Here is an 18,876-nt window from a genome sequence, read left to right on the forward strand (position 1 = left end):
GTTGTCTAGTCCTTACACTAACATCTTAATCCTGAGCGCCAAGCGAGGCTGCTTCTTGTACCATTTGTTTTAATAAGACATTGGTATAACTCGCCCAGAGTTCGATCCGCGACCTCCTGCATCCGAAGAGGACGCTCTGACCACTTGGGCCATCTGAGCTTGAAACTTGATCATGGCCATTGGGATCAGATTTTTTCAGTGGTAAGCAAACGTCGACGTTGATGACGACAAAAGGAGTGTTTTCAGTTGAATCAATGTGTGGAAACTTATATAGGGTATTAGGAGAAAGCTAAAGCTGAAACTACATGGAGAATTATTATTGTCAGTACTGTTAGCGTGTCTTAGAAATAAAGTATCAATAAAACACTGTATCGTCAACCAGTGGTCGGAAATTTGTCGAGAGAAGACACGCTCAAACGGTCGTGTTTAATTAATGTCCCAGAATAGTACATTTTTTTTGGTAGTAGCTAGTCTACCTTGCTATTATATTTAATGAACTGAGATTTTTTTTTTTTTCTCAATATTTTTTTATGTACCTTAACCGGAACCCAGCAAGACCGGTAACTGCTGAATGGGCGAATAGCACCCATAATTACACACTCGGGACATTGAAGGACACATATTTTACTAATATCGCCAGATATGGAAGAATTTTGACAGATATTATTATGTGCACCCTTTGGTGGAAAGCCTAATCATACACTGAATAGGCTGTTAGATTTACCAGAACAAACCAAAACAAACATAATTACCGGAACAAAGATGAGATTACCTGAACAAAACAATATTTTTCATTTTTCCAATAACAAAATACTTTTTAAACATAAATATTGCTGTTAGATTTAAATTTAGAGACCACAATATATGCTTTTTAAACAGAGACACTATAACTGATGCTTCGTGTAATGTGCACTTGATCAGTGGATATAATTACCGAAAAGGACCTCCCTCAAGTCCGTATTGTTAATAATGCAGAAGAAATGAAGAAAATAACTATTATGAAATATTTTTAATGTTTATACTGTTACATTGTTCTATTGAAAAATGTTTACAATAACATGCATAAATTTCATTTAAATTTCGTTGTGATCATGCATTATCATACCAATGTAACGCTTTCTTTCATGTAATTAATACTTTTTTAGGAAATCACATAATTGTGGTGAACATTAAAATTAAATCAATGAATACGTGTACCGGCATTGCTAAAATAAACGTCATGATAATAATATGCAATAATTTTGATGCACAAATCGATATGCAGAGTGGAAAAATGCTGCAGAACAAAGGATCTTCAAATGATTTTGTTTTTAATTTTCCGTATACAAGAAGAAATATACAGTATCCAGTTAAAATATTGCAACGATATAGCCAATGAGGATGTACTAATAAATCGTCTTGATATTACTTATTAGTTTTTAAAGTTATTTGCACAATATTCATGAGGAACATTACATTTAACAAATGTTGCAATTTTTATAAGTATTGTAACTTGATCGCATGTGTAACGGCGACACCTAACGTTGCATAATACATCTTGCCACTTTGAAACCCATAATTCAAGTCTCACATTAATAAAACACCACATATTGATGGTACTCGAACTGGTATGAATACCAGTGATTTAACACGCAATGATGACACTCACAGTCAGAAGCATGGAAATGAAAGGCTACACAGTCATGACTTACTCCCTCGTACATGCATGGCGGTGTTTCATTACACATGCATGAGAAAACGAATCGCAGTCACATAGCAATGATACATCACACAGCTATGGCCTACGCGTAAATCCAAATGAAAATAATTCATCAGACAGGCACGCGCATACTAATGAAAATGAATCCACCGAAATTGACGACGTATCAGTTTAAATGTCTCGCGATTTTGTTCTCAAGTCGACAACATCAACAAACACATACGGAAAAATCACACGGAACCTTTATTGTTACTGGCTTACTATGTCGGTTAGTGAGAACACGTGAACATCCTTTACCAGTCGTAGCCACTAGTATTAAAGAAAACGAACAATTTTAGAAGAAAAAAAAAACTCTTAAAAAATTCGACAAAATCAGAAGTAACTTCTGAGAGAATTGTGGATTGTTTAATGGACGTCGCCCACTACACATTACCTATTACTCCCAAACGGTGAACTTAAAATAATCCTACATGTATTAAAAACGAGTAGTGCAGCATTCCTACGAGTGCATCCTGTTCATTTCGAGGATGAGACAGTGCATTACCATTATGGTCGAAAAAGTCAAGATATCCCAGGAATGAAAGTCGTACTTACAGCACAGGTGCGTTTATTTCACGTTAAATCAGATTCACTGTAGAGACAGTGTCCGAATTTATTACTCACTTACCTGCGGCTTTCCATACTCAAAGCTGGTCTAGTTGCAGACCTGCTGAATTAATAATTTCCAAGATGATCGACAAAATTAGGAATATACAACAACTAAATAGCGTATAGACCTGAATCGAAGAGTGAGCGCGCATGACTCAGTCATTGCTCAGCTAACATTGCAAAGTATTATTAGCGGATCCAATTCCAAACTCTCAAAATAAAGTAACAATTTCGACGTCATATCTACTTAGACTTGGGGCAAAGTTTGGAATATCTATTTTAAAATCTAGTGCATTATGACTTGCGACAAGGACCAATCCGGTTGGCCTTCTCGTCGTGTACGCAATCTTTTTTTTAAAGAGCTGCATTATTCAAGCCGATGTCCATAATTTTGTTTTATCAGGATTCTAATCTCAAGCAACGGTCATACTTCTCAAAGTTGCCCAATGTAGGCATGCAAGAAAGAGAAGACCCAAACAAAACATTAAAATACATGTATCTCAGCGTCGTTTAAACGTGTTGTATTAATCGTAGTGATTTCGGATTGATTTCTAGTGCAAAACCGATTTCACTTGATGATTACTACATCTTTTCAAGATATAAGGTTGAAGTTTTAACTTTATTTTTTTCTCTTTTTCTCAGAATAATTTACTACACAGTCTTGAAGGATGGCCAGCACTGATTCAATGGGAAAGGGAAAGTCGGTTAGAGAAGTGTTTGTGAACTTCGCAGAGTTGTGCTCAATGCAAGGGATTCCATACATATATGCCGCTACCTTTTGGGGGTCCCGTTTGATCTGGGTTATTCTGACGCTTACAGCAATAGGGGCTATGACATTCCATTTGTACCATATCATGAGTCAGTACTATGACTATCCGGTACAGACAAAGGTATCTTTGGGGTTTAGCAATCTGCAGTTACCCGCAATGACCATTTGTAATGTAAATGTCCTACGCAAATCGAAGATGTATGAAACAAATTCAACAGAAATGGAGACGCTGAGAAACCTTGTACACGAAATGGCACCGAAACCATTGGATGACGATCATGTATCTCTCTCTCTCTCTCTCTCTCTCTCTCTCTCTCTCTCTCTCTCTCTCTCTCTCATGTATATGTTTATGTTTATTTGGTTCTTCATCTTTTTCTCGGTCCAAATCTTTCAGTGTCTTTCTTTTCACTGAACCTCCAAGGCCAACTTGGGTTCGTTACCTCAGTGTATCCTTGGGTAGAACAGTTAGGTCCCATTTCCTCTATATTATATAGATAGTAGTGTGATTAAAATACTATTAAAAGCGAGGAAAACACAGCATACCAAAAAGTTTGCTTTGCTTACGTAATAATAATTCTTTTATCCGAAAACAGTTGTGAGTATATTGAAACAATGCCGAATTTTTCCAAAATATTATGTATATAACTCCAATTACCAACATCAACACATGCGACAGCTTAAAATCAAGATTATAAATATGTTATCATTGGGGATTGCTACAGTTGGATCAATTAATGGACCTTTTTCAAAATTGTTCAGAATTGCTGGAAAAACGCATCCCAAGTATCTCTAAAATGCAATGACACTGAGTATCTTTTGAGGTATCCTGTTTTGGTAGAATTCATCAGTTTTTCGTTTACCGTTGTAACTATAAAAGTAGTAAAGGGCGTGAGTTCTTGAACTTGCCTAAATTATGCCTAGTTTTTACAGTCGTTTTTGAAAACATTTCAAAAACACACATTTAAAAAAATATTTTTTTATCACAATGCTTCCTTTTTGGGAGCTATTTTGTAAGATTTTTTGGGGAATTTGTCTCACTGTTTGCTAGATTTAGATTTATTAAATCATTATACGAAAACACGTTTTAAAATATATTTTCTCCAAAGATTTGAATTTTTACCAAATTTAGGTGGATTTTAGGTAACCTTTTGTAAGATCTTTGTGCGGAGCCACTGTTCACCAAACTTTTACTCGAGACCCGAAGCCATTGATCAGCAAAATTTGGCAAAAGAAACCAACGCCACTGTTTACCAAAATGGTACTAAATAACTTAAGGCCACTTGTAAAAAGCGTTTACAAAATATCCGAGGCCAAAGATCGTCAGAATCCACACCCCCCCCCCCCCAAAAGCCGCCTAATTTCTGGCTATTGGCCTATTAAATAGTACGACTATTGTTACCTTCAAAACTTGTGTCCTGAGCTAAAAAATGGGCCACCTACATACAACAAAAATAAAGAATATAAATCAATGCATTTCCTGCCTCCGTCACAAGCGGTTTTGATAACTAAAAAATAGCTATGATTTTTTTTCGTGCAAAATTCACGCCCTACTGCGGAAAGTGTCTACCCTGTGGTTAGATATAGGAAAGAAAATCCTTGCCCATAGAAGAGAGACCGGATCTCTTTTTGATGCTTATTTTCTTCACTCTTCTTTCCGCAATCTAAAATGTGTCTCCCCTTTCTTGCATATACGAGATTTTGTACCATCCTGTGCATATTTCAGCAGTACAGGATTATGCTTTCTTTGACTTGCACACACGAGATTTTGCGTCATGCATCTCATACACTAGCAGTATGAAATAAGTTTTGTTTAATGTTTGGTTTTTTACATTTTTTTCTGTCTTGTAGATGTATTGTTATCTGCGTTGCATGCTGTTAGCTTTAGGCATTTATGTGATCCTCAGTATTATTCACATAATACTGATACACACAGGGCGTCTTATAACGAGGGAATCACATACCTGGATCAGCGTGGCGTGATTGTCTATGCTTACCTTATTACCAAGTTCGTTATCAACTGAAAGGTTCTTAAATGTGCAAATACTACAGTAATGGGCTCTTAATCACCTAATGACCACACATCACGAAATCTAATTTCACACTGTGTTTTGTGTTCTTGTTTTGGTTTTGTTCCTTTTAGTGGGTTTTTTTAAAAATAGGTTTGTTGTATGTCTGCTGACGAATTCTTACTGGCGATTTTCCAATTTTGTTTTATTGTAAAGGTTAGCAAGCAAGTAATTTCGTCCGGGTGTACTCAAAGTTTAGTAAATTAGCATAATCTTGTATGGTATCAACGTTTATCACCACATCGATGGGTTTCAAAAATGAATCATCCCCACCAACTGCAATGTTTATTCTAACTTTTGAACTTTTACCTATTGCTAAAATGTTCTCGTGACATTTTCGTCTCAACCGGCTTCACCTAAGCAAAATATTTAAATTATTGTTACGGCATTTTGAACAGAGCCAATAACAGATTTTCTATTTTCTACTTAATCACCTAAAATAGACGTCAACGGACTCAGATTTAGGCATAATTTTCCATCCTCTCTTCGTCCGCTGCTGACATTAATACAGCATGTTCATTTGCCTCTTATTCTTGTAATGACTGGATGTTTTGAAACTCATGATCGGGCTTTGCATTGCATTTCCTATATTACCATAGGTCATAATTATCTTCTTAAAACATATTTATCTATTTCAACTATATTCATGCTTCATCTTTGCTATAACCTGTTAGATTTACACAATATCTTTTAGAAACATCGGCTATAACCTTCTTTCTTAGATATTTCCAATTATACTTACATAAGTTATTAAAGCTGTTAAAAAATTACTGAAATTTCCCTAGATCTATGCTGTTGACTGTTCGATTAAGTGTTTTTTTTTATATGGAGATAATATTGATGATTAAACGTTTTCTTATCTACAAATAAATGCGAAACTTATATATTGATTTTATCAAACCATGTGCAAGATATACATTCTTTTAACTCATTTCACACCTTGCAGTTGCACGCAAGACTGCTCAATTTAATTGAATTTGCCACGTTACATTATGTCATTTCAGTGTATCATCATCATCTAGTTGAAAATAGTATTAATTGGAAAGTATCTAATGTCATCGGTGTAACGGAAAGGCTTTATTTGTACAATCTGTTTTTGTCTAGTTAAATAGATCTGCTTTTCGTGCATCAGCTGGTGAATTAGAATGCTTTGCAGGATACGGGTAAGATACTGTTGTTTACTTTTTAAAATCCTGATTATTCGATATAAAATTTAGGAATAGGCGCTAAAGTTTTATTCTCCGTGTTATTTGGTGTGTGTGGCCCTGTTATAAAAAAATTGTCAGCGGCAGTGATTTTTGAAGATCAATGGCCCAGGGTTTTTAGCAAAATTTAGAAGACTAGCTATCAAGGTGTTGGGTAAAATTTGATGTGCAGTTACCCAGGCTCTGTGCAAAGTTTTGGCTAATGGTGGACCAAATAAAGTTTCTAATTAAATTTCGAAGATCTATGGCTCAGGCATTTTAGTTACGTTGCTTTTTATTTTGACGATCATTTACCTGTGTTTGTTAATAAAATTGTGAAGAGCAACGGGTTGGCCTTTCTCATAACAATATTGCGGACCCGTGACCCAGACTTTTAATGAAAGTCCTGAAAGACAAGGCGCTAAAGTTTTCCATACAAACTTGGAGACTATGAAGATGTGGGTAGCCTAAGGTGTTTCAAAACTAAAATATGGCGGAAAGACAAATATTGGTTTAAAAACTAGTTTCAAGTGGATGAAAACTTGTTAACTGTTTTAATATAGAAAGAAGATACTAAGTGGTCCATGACTAATATGTTTCAAACTACTTATGAAATAAGGAATCTTCCTATTCAGTATTTACCATGCGTTTGCGTTACCTACATGACAAGCGTCATTCTATATCCGCTCCCGGCCAACTCCAAATAAATAATAATACAAATACAATAAAATAATTGCCTGGTGATGTGATGCTCGAACAGGAAAGTAAAGAGTCATGTTGGTTCAAATCATGTGCGTTAAATTCACCACGGATCCCTTAACATGCACTTGAAGGTGAAACAGGTAAAACTTGTTCTTCAATATATGTAGCTCATTCGCAACTGAATATTAGTGACACCAAAGAAGAAAAGCGGATGCTACTAATTGTTTGTTCGAATTGAATTTCGCAAACAGAGCGTTAACATAGAACTCAAATCTGTAATCAAGTGATCTGCTTTGCTGAAATCGAAGTTTGTCCATTCAAATCTAGACCTAACAGTACGACCTATATTAAAGAAAGTAGGCCTGCTTATGAAAAATCTTACTAAGATAATTTGTCCGTGAGAAAGATTTAAATCAAACATTGAACTGCTTACTGGTACTGTTAAAAATTGGGTTAAGTGGCATCACCTGTTCAACTTTCTGTCCTACAATTAATAATAAAACTCATACAGTAGCATAAAAAATCACCACAAATTGAAGTGTATTGTCTTTACATAAGATACGTACATTGACTTAAAAAGCCATGTAATCAGGTGAACTTAACGCTGTCAATTTTATTCTGAACTTTAAATAGACACAAATAACAAGACCATAAATAAAACAGACAGTCATGCCTAAGTTCAGTAGAAAATGTGGTCACGTTCCAAATCAGTAAAACGTCTTACTCGGGTGAAGGACAGTTACTGTCCAGAGGGAAACACGACTTTAGATGTCAATAAACCTTTTTTACTGTGGTTGCTTTAAATTAATTTTTTATTTAGCTTTTTATTATGGTTGCATTATATTAATTCAATTAAGTTCTCGAGAAATCTTTCTCTACCATTATTTATCAATACATTTCACTTAAATGCGGTTACTAATTTTGACTTTGTGAAGTTAGAGTTCATAAACTCAGCGACTTCTAAGCCATGAAAATCTTATTTACATAACGCTATATGGTTTAGCGTTCGGTTCGAGATACAAGAGAGCCAAGTTCGAATTAACTTAAGCATGTTGATGGAATCTGTATTAATGTTTTTATTTTATTTTGTTTTTGTTTTCACGCTTTTTTTCCCCAAGGTTGGCAGTTTGGGATTATGTACAATCTTCTGTCTGTGTGTATCTCTACTGCTTCAAATTATTAGAGTAATAAACTTAAAATTGAAGTTATACATAGCTTGAGGAAGGTTACAGACATCCTTGAATTTCATCTCACCTCTTTCGGCAATGCTGGCTCCTTTTGGGATTGTTTGTGTGTGTAAATAGTGTGACGAGCAAGTAGAATTTTTACTAGCATTATGACAAGCTACTGTTCAGAAAGTTTAACACTGGCCATCGTCAAAATGTTTTATAGTATAATTATTTAACCTTACTTCGATGGTTAAAGTACATATCTATGGCCTTAGCCTTTTTTTCCTGCATGTATGTATGTATGTATGTGTGTGTGTGTGTGTGTGTGTGTGTGTTCTCTCTCTATCTCTCTTTCTCTCTCCTCGTGTGTGTGCGCGCGATTCTTCACTTTCGTTGTATACTGTAGGTTCATAAATAAACCGCTCATTGTAAATTGTCCAATAATTCTGGTGAGGGTATATCTGTGGCTTCTAACCGTCTTCCCCATACCTCGCTAGAAATATACTTGTGCTGAGCCGTTGAAATCTGCATTAGATATATTTAATTTTCTAGCCAATAAAATAATAATAATAATAATAATAATAATAATAATAATATTATTATTATTATTATTATTATTATTATTATTATTATTATTATTGTTGTTGTTGTTGTTATTATTATTGTTATTATTATTATTATTATTATTATTATTGGTCACTTTTGGCGATGCACTGATTCTATGTTTTGTCCATTTATCAATTGTTTTTTACCTTTTCTAATCGCTCTCTTCATCCCATTCTTCTGTTCTCTTAGTTCATCAACTGTTGGCGTAACATAGAGGAAGTCTGTAGGAAGTGATCTCTAAATTTATATTGATCTTTTTTGTTTATGTCGGTTGATGTTTTTAGATGGGTAAGTAAGTGGGTGGGTATAACATTTTGTGTTTGCTGCTTTCCACCCGGAGCATTTATATCACGTAGTCACTTTATGGGAGTTCGTAAGCCAACTATATGAATGTTTTATTTCGCAGTTTCATAGCTGAGGCTACAAAGATATTCGACACTGGTGTAAAATGAATACCAACTGAATAGACGTGCTGTTTAAAGTCTGTTTTCATTTTCATTATTTTAGTCCGAAAGAAGAAAACGTTTCGTAGACGGAAACTCGGATATCAATATTTCGAATTATGATGAGTATTACTATGATGAAAGTTACTATTATGAAGATGAGTATGGAGATAAAAATGAAAATGGTTATATTATCGACCAACTTTTCAAATATACCTACATGGACTTGCCAAGGTAAATTCATATAGTAAACATTACTTCCTCTCTCGCAAACTCCATTCGTCTCATCTAACATTAGTGTTGCTATTGCTGTTATTGTTGTTTTTTTTCCTTCTCTTCTTTTTCTTCTTCTTGCTATTATTATTATTATTTTTATTATTATTATTATTATTATTATTATTATTATTATTATTTATTGCTGATGATGACGATAATACCTTTCGATTCACTCTGAGTTTATTACTGTTGTTTCCTTTTTTAATTGCTGTTGCTGCTGCAGATGAAATAGCACTAACTGTAACTACAATAGTGACACTAAGAGACGTAATAATTAAAGCTGATGAAGATGGAGATGATCCAAATGTTTTTAATGCATATTTTATTGAATTTTATCATTATTTTCATCCGTTAATAGGTTACATAGTTATATAGTTATATATTATAGAAGTACAACTAATTTAACGCTATCCTGGCGTGATCACTAAAAATCTTATATTCCGTATATGCTATTTGCTATTTGGTCTGGCTTTCATTCAAGAAATTAATTTCTGTGTTATTCCAGGGAAGTCCGCAAGGATGCTGGCCATTTTATGAGCGACATGATCGTGTCTTGCAGTTTTGCTGGCCGTGAATGCACCGCGAAGTAATATTTATTTTCCAATTGACATGTTCACATTTAAGGCTTTCTTGTTTCGTTATTTTTTGTGAGGTATGGGTCAATCAAATTGTACATAAGTATATGATCAAAAACGTTAACACTAAACTATATGTAAATTACATTTGTCCTCAAACCTTTATGTAAACAATTATGAAAAACATTTGCAATGCGTGTTAGCGTTGATTTTCACACACACACACACACACACACACACACACACACACACACACATATATATATATATATATATATATATATATATATATATATATATATATATATATATATATATATATATTGCCTCTTTCGTGATTTCATGTATACTCTCTTGCTCACAGTACAAGATTATATTAAGATTACAACTAGATTATATCGTCTGTACATTATATGCCATTGACTTATCACTTAGCCACTATCAAGTACTACGAAGTTAATTACAGAACATAATGCTTAGTAACTTGCACTGGCTAAAAATATCGCCTCTTATGAGACTATTAAAATTGCATTTTGTCTTTACATACAGACATGCCTGTACACTAGTCATGTAATGGTATTACGTACAGACAAGACTGTAAAAGAGTATTGTAATGGTATTACATACAGACATGACACTAAAAGAGTGTTGTAATTTTATTACATACAGACATGACTATACAAGAGTCTTGTAATGGTATTATATACAGACTTGACTGTTAAAGAGTCTTGTAATGGTATTACATACAGACATGACTGTACAAGAATCTTGTAATGGTATTACATACAGATATGACTGTAAAAGTGTCTTGTAATGGTATTACATGCAGACATGACTGAGTCTTGTAATGTTATTACATACAGACATGACTGAGTCTTGTAATGTTATTACATACAGACATGACTGAAAAAGAGTGTTGGAATGGTATTGCATACAGATATGACTGTAAAAGAGTGTTGTAATGGTATTACATACAGACATGACTGTAAAAGAGTCTTGTAATGGTATTACATACAGACATGACTGTAAAAGAGTCTTGTAATGGTATTACATACAGACATGACTGTAAAAGAATCTTGTAATGGTATTACATACAGACATGACTGAAAAAGAGTGTTGGAATGGTATTGCATACAGACATGACTGTAAAAGAGTGTTGTAATGGTATTACATACAGATATGACTGTAAAAGAGTCTTGTAATGGTATTACATGCAGACATGACTGAGTCTTCTAATGTTATTACATACAGACATGACTGTAAAAGAGTGTTGTAATGGTATTACATACAGACAAGACTGTTAAAGAGTATTGTAATGGTATTATATACAGATAAGACTGTAAAAGATTCTCGTAATGGTATTACATACAGACATGACTGAGTCTTGTAATGTTATTACATACAGACATGACTGTAAAAGAGTGTTGTAATGGTATTACATACAGACATGACTTTAAAGAGTGTTGTAATGGTATTACATACAGACCTGACTGTAAAAGAGTGTTGTAATGGTATTACATACAGACATGACTGTAAAAGAGTGTTGTAATGGTATTACATACAGACAAGACTGTTAAAGAGTATTGTAATGGTATTATATACAGATAAGACTGTAAAAGATTCTCGTAATGGTATTACATACAGACATGACTGAGTCTTGTAATGTTATTACATACAGACATGACTGTAAAAGAGTGTTGTAATGGTATTACATACAGACAAGACTGTTAAAGAGTATTGTAATGGTATTATACACAGATAAGACTGTAAAAGATTCTCGTAATGGTATTACATACAGACATGACTGAGTCTTGTAATGTTATTACATACAGACATGACTGTAAAAGAGTGTTGTAATGGTATTACATACAGACATGACTTTAAAGAGTGTTGTAATGGTATTACATACAGGCATGACTGTAAAAGAGTCTTGTAATGGTGCATGACTGTAAAAGAGTGTTGTAATGGTATTACGTACAGACATGATTGTAAAAGAGTCTTGTAATGGTGCATGACTGTAAAAGAGTATTGTAATGGCATTACATAAAGACATGACTGTAAAAGAGTGTTGTAATGGTATTACATACAGACAAGACTGTAAAAGAGTCTTGTAATGGTATTACATACAGACATGACTGTAAAGGAGTCTTGTAATGGTATTACATACATACATGACTGTAAAGGAGTCTTTAAATTGTATTAAATGCAGACATGACTGTAAAAGAGTAATGTAATAGTATTGTAAAGTAGTGAGGAGTGGCGAATCATACAGTGTATGCTTTTCTGTATATGGTCGTTATATGCAGGCAAACTGCATATCGAGGAACTGAGAAGTAGTAATACTAGCTAAAAAAATAGTTACTGGTAATAGTTTATCGTAAATGTAGTAGTGTAATATAAAACTACTGAAAACAGATCAAGTCAAGTTATATCAATATTAAACTGACCTGTTTTTACAATGTGTATTTATCTACTATCACCAGTGCCTTCACACTACATCAGACGGCTGACTATGGAAACTGCTGGGAGTTGAACGCAACCAAAATGATTGCCAAGAGGTCTGGTGATATGGGAGGTATGATATTGCTTTTCATATATCTCCCAGTCCACAGTTATATACACTCAGGGCGATTCCACTAGCACAAGTAACGCAAAAGAGAGTATGTTTTTAAATTTCATTGTTATGTTTCAATCATGTCTTGTTGAATAAGAAACAAACAATCAACAGAGTACATTCTGTTCGTTTACCAAATGCAAACAATAGTAGTTAAGGGGGGGGGGAGGAGGGGCACTTTACGGACAGTGGGAAAATACATTACAAATCCCCCACGTTTACGGACACGACTTTTCAGATCATCCTGGGCACGTTAACGGACAATGGGAATTGAACATGGGGAATATTGGGTGTCTATACGAACAAGGGAAAGTGGGGTTGTTGTATAGGGCCAATAGGAATAAAACAGGTGAGGTGACGTTACGGTACTGAAGATTGGTAACAATGTGGCAAGGGGCTGACCTCAATCGGGCCAAACAGCAAACAATGGCAGGGAGTAGCGGTTTAGTTCAGCTAGTCAGCGGGTGGCGGGTAAGTTCAGCAAGTTCAGCGGGTTGCGGGTGGCGAGTAAGTTCAGCTATTTCAGGGGGTAGCGGGTGGCGGGTAGGTTCAGCTAGTTCATAAACTATACCAATAAAACAGCGCTTGGTGGGGGCGGGACTGGCGGCACATATAACTTCTTTATGGACAAAGACATAGACATATATAACACATACAACATAAAGACATATATTGATGAACATTCGGACATTTTCTTCCTCTTCAGGCTTCGGTATCAGGCTTTGCCTGACACCATGTAAATTCACGTAAGCTTCGTTCAGCTTGGCTAGTCTTGAATACATCTTCATAGGAGGATGAGTCAACAATGGATGGTCAGTCTGATCGGTCGATCGTTTTAATTAGAATCGTATTCGCCCATACGGGCATATACGACTAGTTAATGCCCCAAATGGGGCTGATTGATTTTTTCGGGGGGGGGGGGAAGGAATGGTGTTACTTCCCCAACGCATTAATGCACTCATAGAGTGCTGTTTGATTTAGCTGACAGGTCGTGGGACAACAAGCCCCTTTCGACCTGTATGAGAGGTTATCTTGAGTGGGATTGGACCTAACGCGCACTCAAGGTAAATAAATGTCTGTGTGTCTGTATTACTGCCGGATAAGTCATCTCGCGGGATTGGGCACTGATCTTATGACGTCACTCCGGTTCCGTGCGTACAAGCTCATCGAGGCACCTGATCCATAGACGAGTGGGAATCAGCCCACACACTCGTCTTTTCATGCTCGAGCAGGCAGAGAGGAGAAGAACCCGGAAGAGAGGACCAAATGTCGCCGGAAAAAACGCCAAAATTAATAATATCTAATTCAACCCAGTTGGTTATATATTGGGTATTCCCTATTACTAATTCTGTGTTAGCCACAATCGTATTTAGAGTCTCGGATTTAAGTTTTAAAATTTCCTATCTTAGTTTAATTCCGAAAGCACATAGTGTGCTTTAATTTATTTAAATCAAAAGAAATTTAGGCCTAAGAGACCATTACAAAGTTTTGAGAGTCTAGTTAGGAATTATGGTTTTAATTTTGAACAGTGGCCAAAGGATCGTATTAGGTTTACAATATTATTATCGAGTCGAGATTTCAAGCCAAATTGAAATCTCTTAATGAGAGGCAATGATTAGGTAGCCCTAAAAAGGATTGAGGCTAATCCTTATCTGGGAATAGTAGTCCCTTCAGATGCTTGTGTGATGCAAACTTCCATCTGGCTTCTTCTTCTGTCTCGATGATATGCAAGCGGATGATATCCCCGTTGGACAGGTTTTCAGATTCAGGTGTTACTTTGAATTTTGGAATTGACATGCTATGTACCTCAGTTCGTTGGTTATCAATATCAATAGTCGCATCGGATTCAGATGAAATTCATCATTTAGTTTGTGGAGGGTGCATGCTGATTTAAGAAAAGGTAATTCTCGTGGTGTAATGAACTTTCTCTGGCGTTCTGTCTTTTGGTATTTGTCCACCACCCGTCCTAGGTGTTCAACGAAGTTTAGTGCAGCAATTCGGTCAGCCATCATATAGCCAATTCCAATTTGTTCTGCCTGGTCAAATATGTAGTTGACCACCTTTGCACCTTGTTTGGCTGTATGTCGGGTTTTCCGTCTTTGTTGTTGTTGTTGCTGTTGCTGTTGTTGTTGTTGCTGCTGCTGATGATGTTGCAATTGTCTTGGTATGGCCTGTTCTAGAAAATCTAGAGAGGTAGACAATTTTTCTTGGGTTTTCTTTTTCTTTTGCTGCCTTCTCTTAGTAGTTGTAGTTCCAGTGGCTCCAGTAGATTCATTAGCTTCATTGTTGTTTTTGATGTTTAAGGTTTACTTGGTGTAAGTGCCTTGATATTCTTTAGTGCCACATTTACGACTGGTGTTGTTGTTGTTGATGTTGTTGTTGTTGAGTACATATGTGACTGTAGCATTGTTGCCCTCCAGTTGACATTTGGTTTCTCTTGTAAGTTTTGCCTTGCCATGGCGATGATTTGATTTATCTCAATCGATGATGATGGTGGTGGTGGTGTTGGAATGGGTAAACTTACAGCTGGGATTATTGAAAACAATTTCCTTGATTCTTTGTTAATGTCTGTCGGATTTTCGTTTTTATTGTCCATAGTGTTTCCTTCGATCAGGTAAACCTCCATTGTCTCTGCCCCCTTAGTTGCCTCTGTTTGTTTTACCTCTTTGTCTCTTTGGGGTGTCTCTGCGTGTTGAGTATTGCTCACAGAGTAGGTTAATGTTGATGTTATTATTGGCAAGTTGGGGCTAGCCTCCATAGTTGTTTTTCCATTGATATATTGCGTCTCTGTTGTTGCAACTCTAGTAAGGGTTCTAGTGGTATCGACGTTACTAGCACTTTAGTTCTGCGAATCCCTCGTTCTCTAGCTATGTTGAATGTTAGTTGGTCTCCTGTACGTCGATCGTCTCTGAGGGCCACTTCTCCAGTTATTGATGTGTGAACCGTCTTCCCATATTAACAAGAGCGTAGTCCGCCTTGCTTGAGCTCGTATGCTCCATCCTGAGACGATATTCAAGCCTGACCCTCGTATCGCATTCACGGCTTGCTGGGTAATACGTACATCCATATCTGATACGCTTAGTGGTTATGTGATGCTTGCTGCTCTCTTGATCAGACTGGAGATTACCTCGCGTTATACGGTTCAAGCGCGGACGTGATAGAAAACATACATACAATGTTTAGAGTCGGAACGCTATGATAGTTTGATTTGAATGTTAGGGATAAAGAGAAGACAAAAAGCATGCATCATGATAAAAATAGAAAATAAACGACGGACACAGTTTTTTCAACACACAACATTTTTATTCAAATAACTAACAACCAACAGTTAATGATTAACAAATATTTTCAAATAACTATTTTTGACAAGGTTTACTGCGTTATGAAGTGAAGCTAGTCTTCCACTGATGGAAGTCATTCGGTCATTGATGTACACTACGTTTCCTAACTAAAGACAAATGATAGCCATAATGATCATAAAACCATCGATTTTGTCATCGTTTCTAGAGGAGTGACGATCAAAATAAGTCACTAAATGTTCTAAAGAAAATCCAAGACTGAGTTGATGAAGAAAATACACACAAGTTTGTCCACACACCATGGAATCTGTTCCATGTAATTTCACATTATTGAATCGTGTCGTCTGGGCATTTCTTCTCATAAAGTTGATGATGTCGTCTTTCAAAGGTGGCAATCCATACGAATCAAAATACTCCACACAACCATCACGGGGAAAGTAGACGGCTACCCAGTGGGTTCCTGGATGATACCAGTCGTCCGTGTTGATGACATAAGCTTGATGGTTTTGAGGTTTGCGATGAGGCAGTTCATCTTTAGCACACACGACAGGATTCCAAGACAAGTGTACGAACTGTGTTAAAAAAAGGTAATAAATTTCACAGGTATCCATTTTTGTGTTGTTTTTTTGTGTTGTTGTTTTTCCACACGTAATGAAAAGTCATCAATTCAATCCTGTATTTTTGCTTCAAAATGTCTGACAAGTAACAGTTTCTTCGTTTCGTCTCCGCACTCCGAGCCAAGAGAGCTTCGATGTGATGGATCTCTAGAGTCATCGATGGAGGAGAGGAATGATCACGCAAGTCTGTATACCACTGATGCAACACGGATTGTTCCGAGATGAGACTCCAGGACACACGGTACTAATTATACGGAAGAACTGTGAACCAGTCTAGAAATGGGTGAAGAAATAATAGAGTATTTACAGGTTTGGTGGTCCCTAATTGGTTAATAATGAAAATTAAAATTTTAGGAAAAATATCTTTTGAGAGCTTATCCTATATGTAATGTAAAAAAATATTGACAAATTTCTACTGATGCAATTTTAGCATTTTTACAGGCTTGACTCAGGAGTACTCAATACTGAAAGTAGCACCTGATTCATTTGGTGCAGAATCAATAACATGTGTTTCATGCACCTGTATGTAAACAAATTGCCGCGGGTCATATGGTGTTCCCCACACATAAGCTTGCACCAAGGTTAGATGTGCACGAAAAATTATAGGTGTCATTATCAGCACCCATAAATTTTAAGTTATTGAATTTTGAATATGATAGTGTTTCCATATGTTTACCATTGGAGTGGAATTAGTACCGTGAGTCCTCCAGGCTTCATCCAGATACTCGTCCAAGTTTTCTTCTTGACTCAGCATCATACATTTCTCGTGTTGAATTTGACTTAATGGTTTTGACATCCATAGCAATCTTTCTTGATCAATTCTGTAATTTTTTTCTGCCAAGTGTTTGACAAAAAAAGGAAACTAAATGTTGTTTTTGTTCTGGCCATCTGGATTTCATCACTATGTCATCTTCGTCTTTGTCTTGGGGTTCTACTTCCATGGTATCCGCCGATTCCATTTCCATATATTCTCCACTATTCAAAGAGGGATTACAGGCTTCCATAATTTTTAATAGTCTAGAATAACGATACGAGCTTTATCTGACTATTTGCCCCAAAGTTTAACATGTTGAAGAGATACGACATTCATTGCGATAAATAGTACACGTAGAACTCAGTGTTCTTTGGTATAAGTACCTTATACAGACATGGAGCTGAGTGACAGTCTCCAGAATGTATACGTAACTCAACAACAGCATCATCCTATCTGCATATTCTTAGCAAAATATGTTTTGTCTCTTAGACGTTCAACCACGGCATATATTGACAATGGTAAGTGAAACTAGAAATAAGTTATGTCCCTAATATGTTTTCTTTAGATTGTTTTCCTTAATAAATGTATTTAGTCATTTCAAATGTGACTTATACTCTTTATTTAAGCCTCACATTATATCTCTTCCTCTGTCTACATAGTTAAAGTCGTCTCCCTTTAAGCATGTTTTCCTTTGAATAATTCTTTATATATTTATTAATATCTTCAGTAACTTGTTTTTAAAATGTACCATTACGATGCGAAACTACACATGTATCATATGCTATTCATTTGTTTCTATGTGGATGATTTTCCAATTTAAAATTTAATTTGTAGATTTTTACCTTTTAAAATTTTTATAGCATTTTTTATGAAAATGGCAATCCCGGAGAATGCTGACATTGTACTATTATTTATTACGACATAGGCTTCTCTAACTCTGAAGTACATAGCAAGAGTATGCAAAGCATAGACGCCCATGAATTGTTTTTGTACACTATACTGTTACGAATCTATACTCTTAAAATAAGTAACAGAAAAGAGTGAAGACCACAAGTTTGGTAAAATTTAACAAATAATTTATTTCCATAGAATACAAAGTAAAAAAATGAGAAGAAAAAGAACTTATGGTATCGCTAATTAAATCCAAAAATAATCAAAGAATTAAAGACACAAGTCCTAGTAAAAACAAAGTCCGGAATAAAACTCAGTTCAAGTCGTGAAGAGATCCAAGACTGAAGGCGTTGACGTGTCTGTTATAGTCTACGAAGTACTGATGTGTCAACAGTCTCTTGTTGAAACACAGAAATATTATTACATGTTTGAATTCAGTATAAATTCTAATGAATGTCTTTATCCAAGAATTTTATCAGAGCACTTTTGTATTTCCAGAGAGAATAATCACTTGAATTCAATAATTTGAAGAAAATAAAATTCAGCCCAAACTGGCCACAACAT

At 35.5% G+C, this 18,876-nt stretch overlaps 1 protein-coding gene across 1 annotated transcript in view; it reads left to right on the forward strand.

Moving 5' to 3' along the window:
- LOC149807060 (epithelial sodium channel subunit alpha-like) overlaps positions 1–18,876 on the forward strand; it is an 86,948-nt gene that overhangs the window by 18,914 nt on the left and 49,158 nt on the right. The window contains exons 2-5 of the mRNA XM_089961347.1: positions 2,990–3,396; positions 9,351–9,520; positions 10,068–10,148; positions 12,621–12,712. Of these exons, the coding sequence (XP_089817473.1) occupies positions 3,016–3,396; positions 9,351–9,520; positions 10,068–10,148; positions 12,621–12,712 (724 nt within the window). The 5' untranslated portion in view covers positions 2,990–3,015. The remainder of the gene's footprint in view (positions 1–2,989; positions 3,397–9,350; positions 9,521–10,067; positions 10,149–12,620; positions 12,713–18,876) is intronic.

This window comes from Sinohyriopsis cumingii, chromosome 1 (assembly GCF_028554795.1).
Source record: "Sinohyriopsis cumingii isolate HCF-2022 chromosome 1, ASM2855479v2, whole genome shotgun sequence".
Classification (NCBI taxonomy): Eukaryota; Metazoa; Mollusca; class Bivalvia; order Unionida; family Unionidae; genus Sinohyriopsis; species Sinohyriopsis cumingii.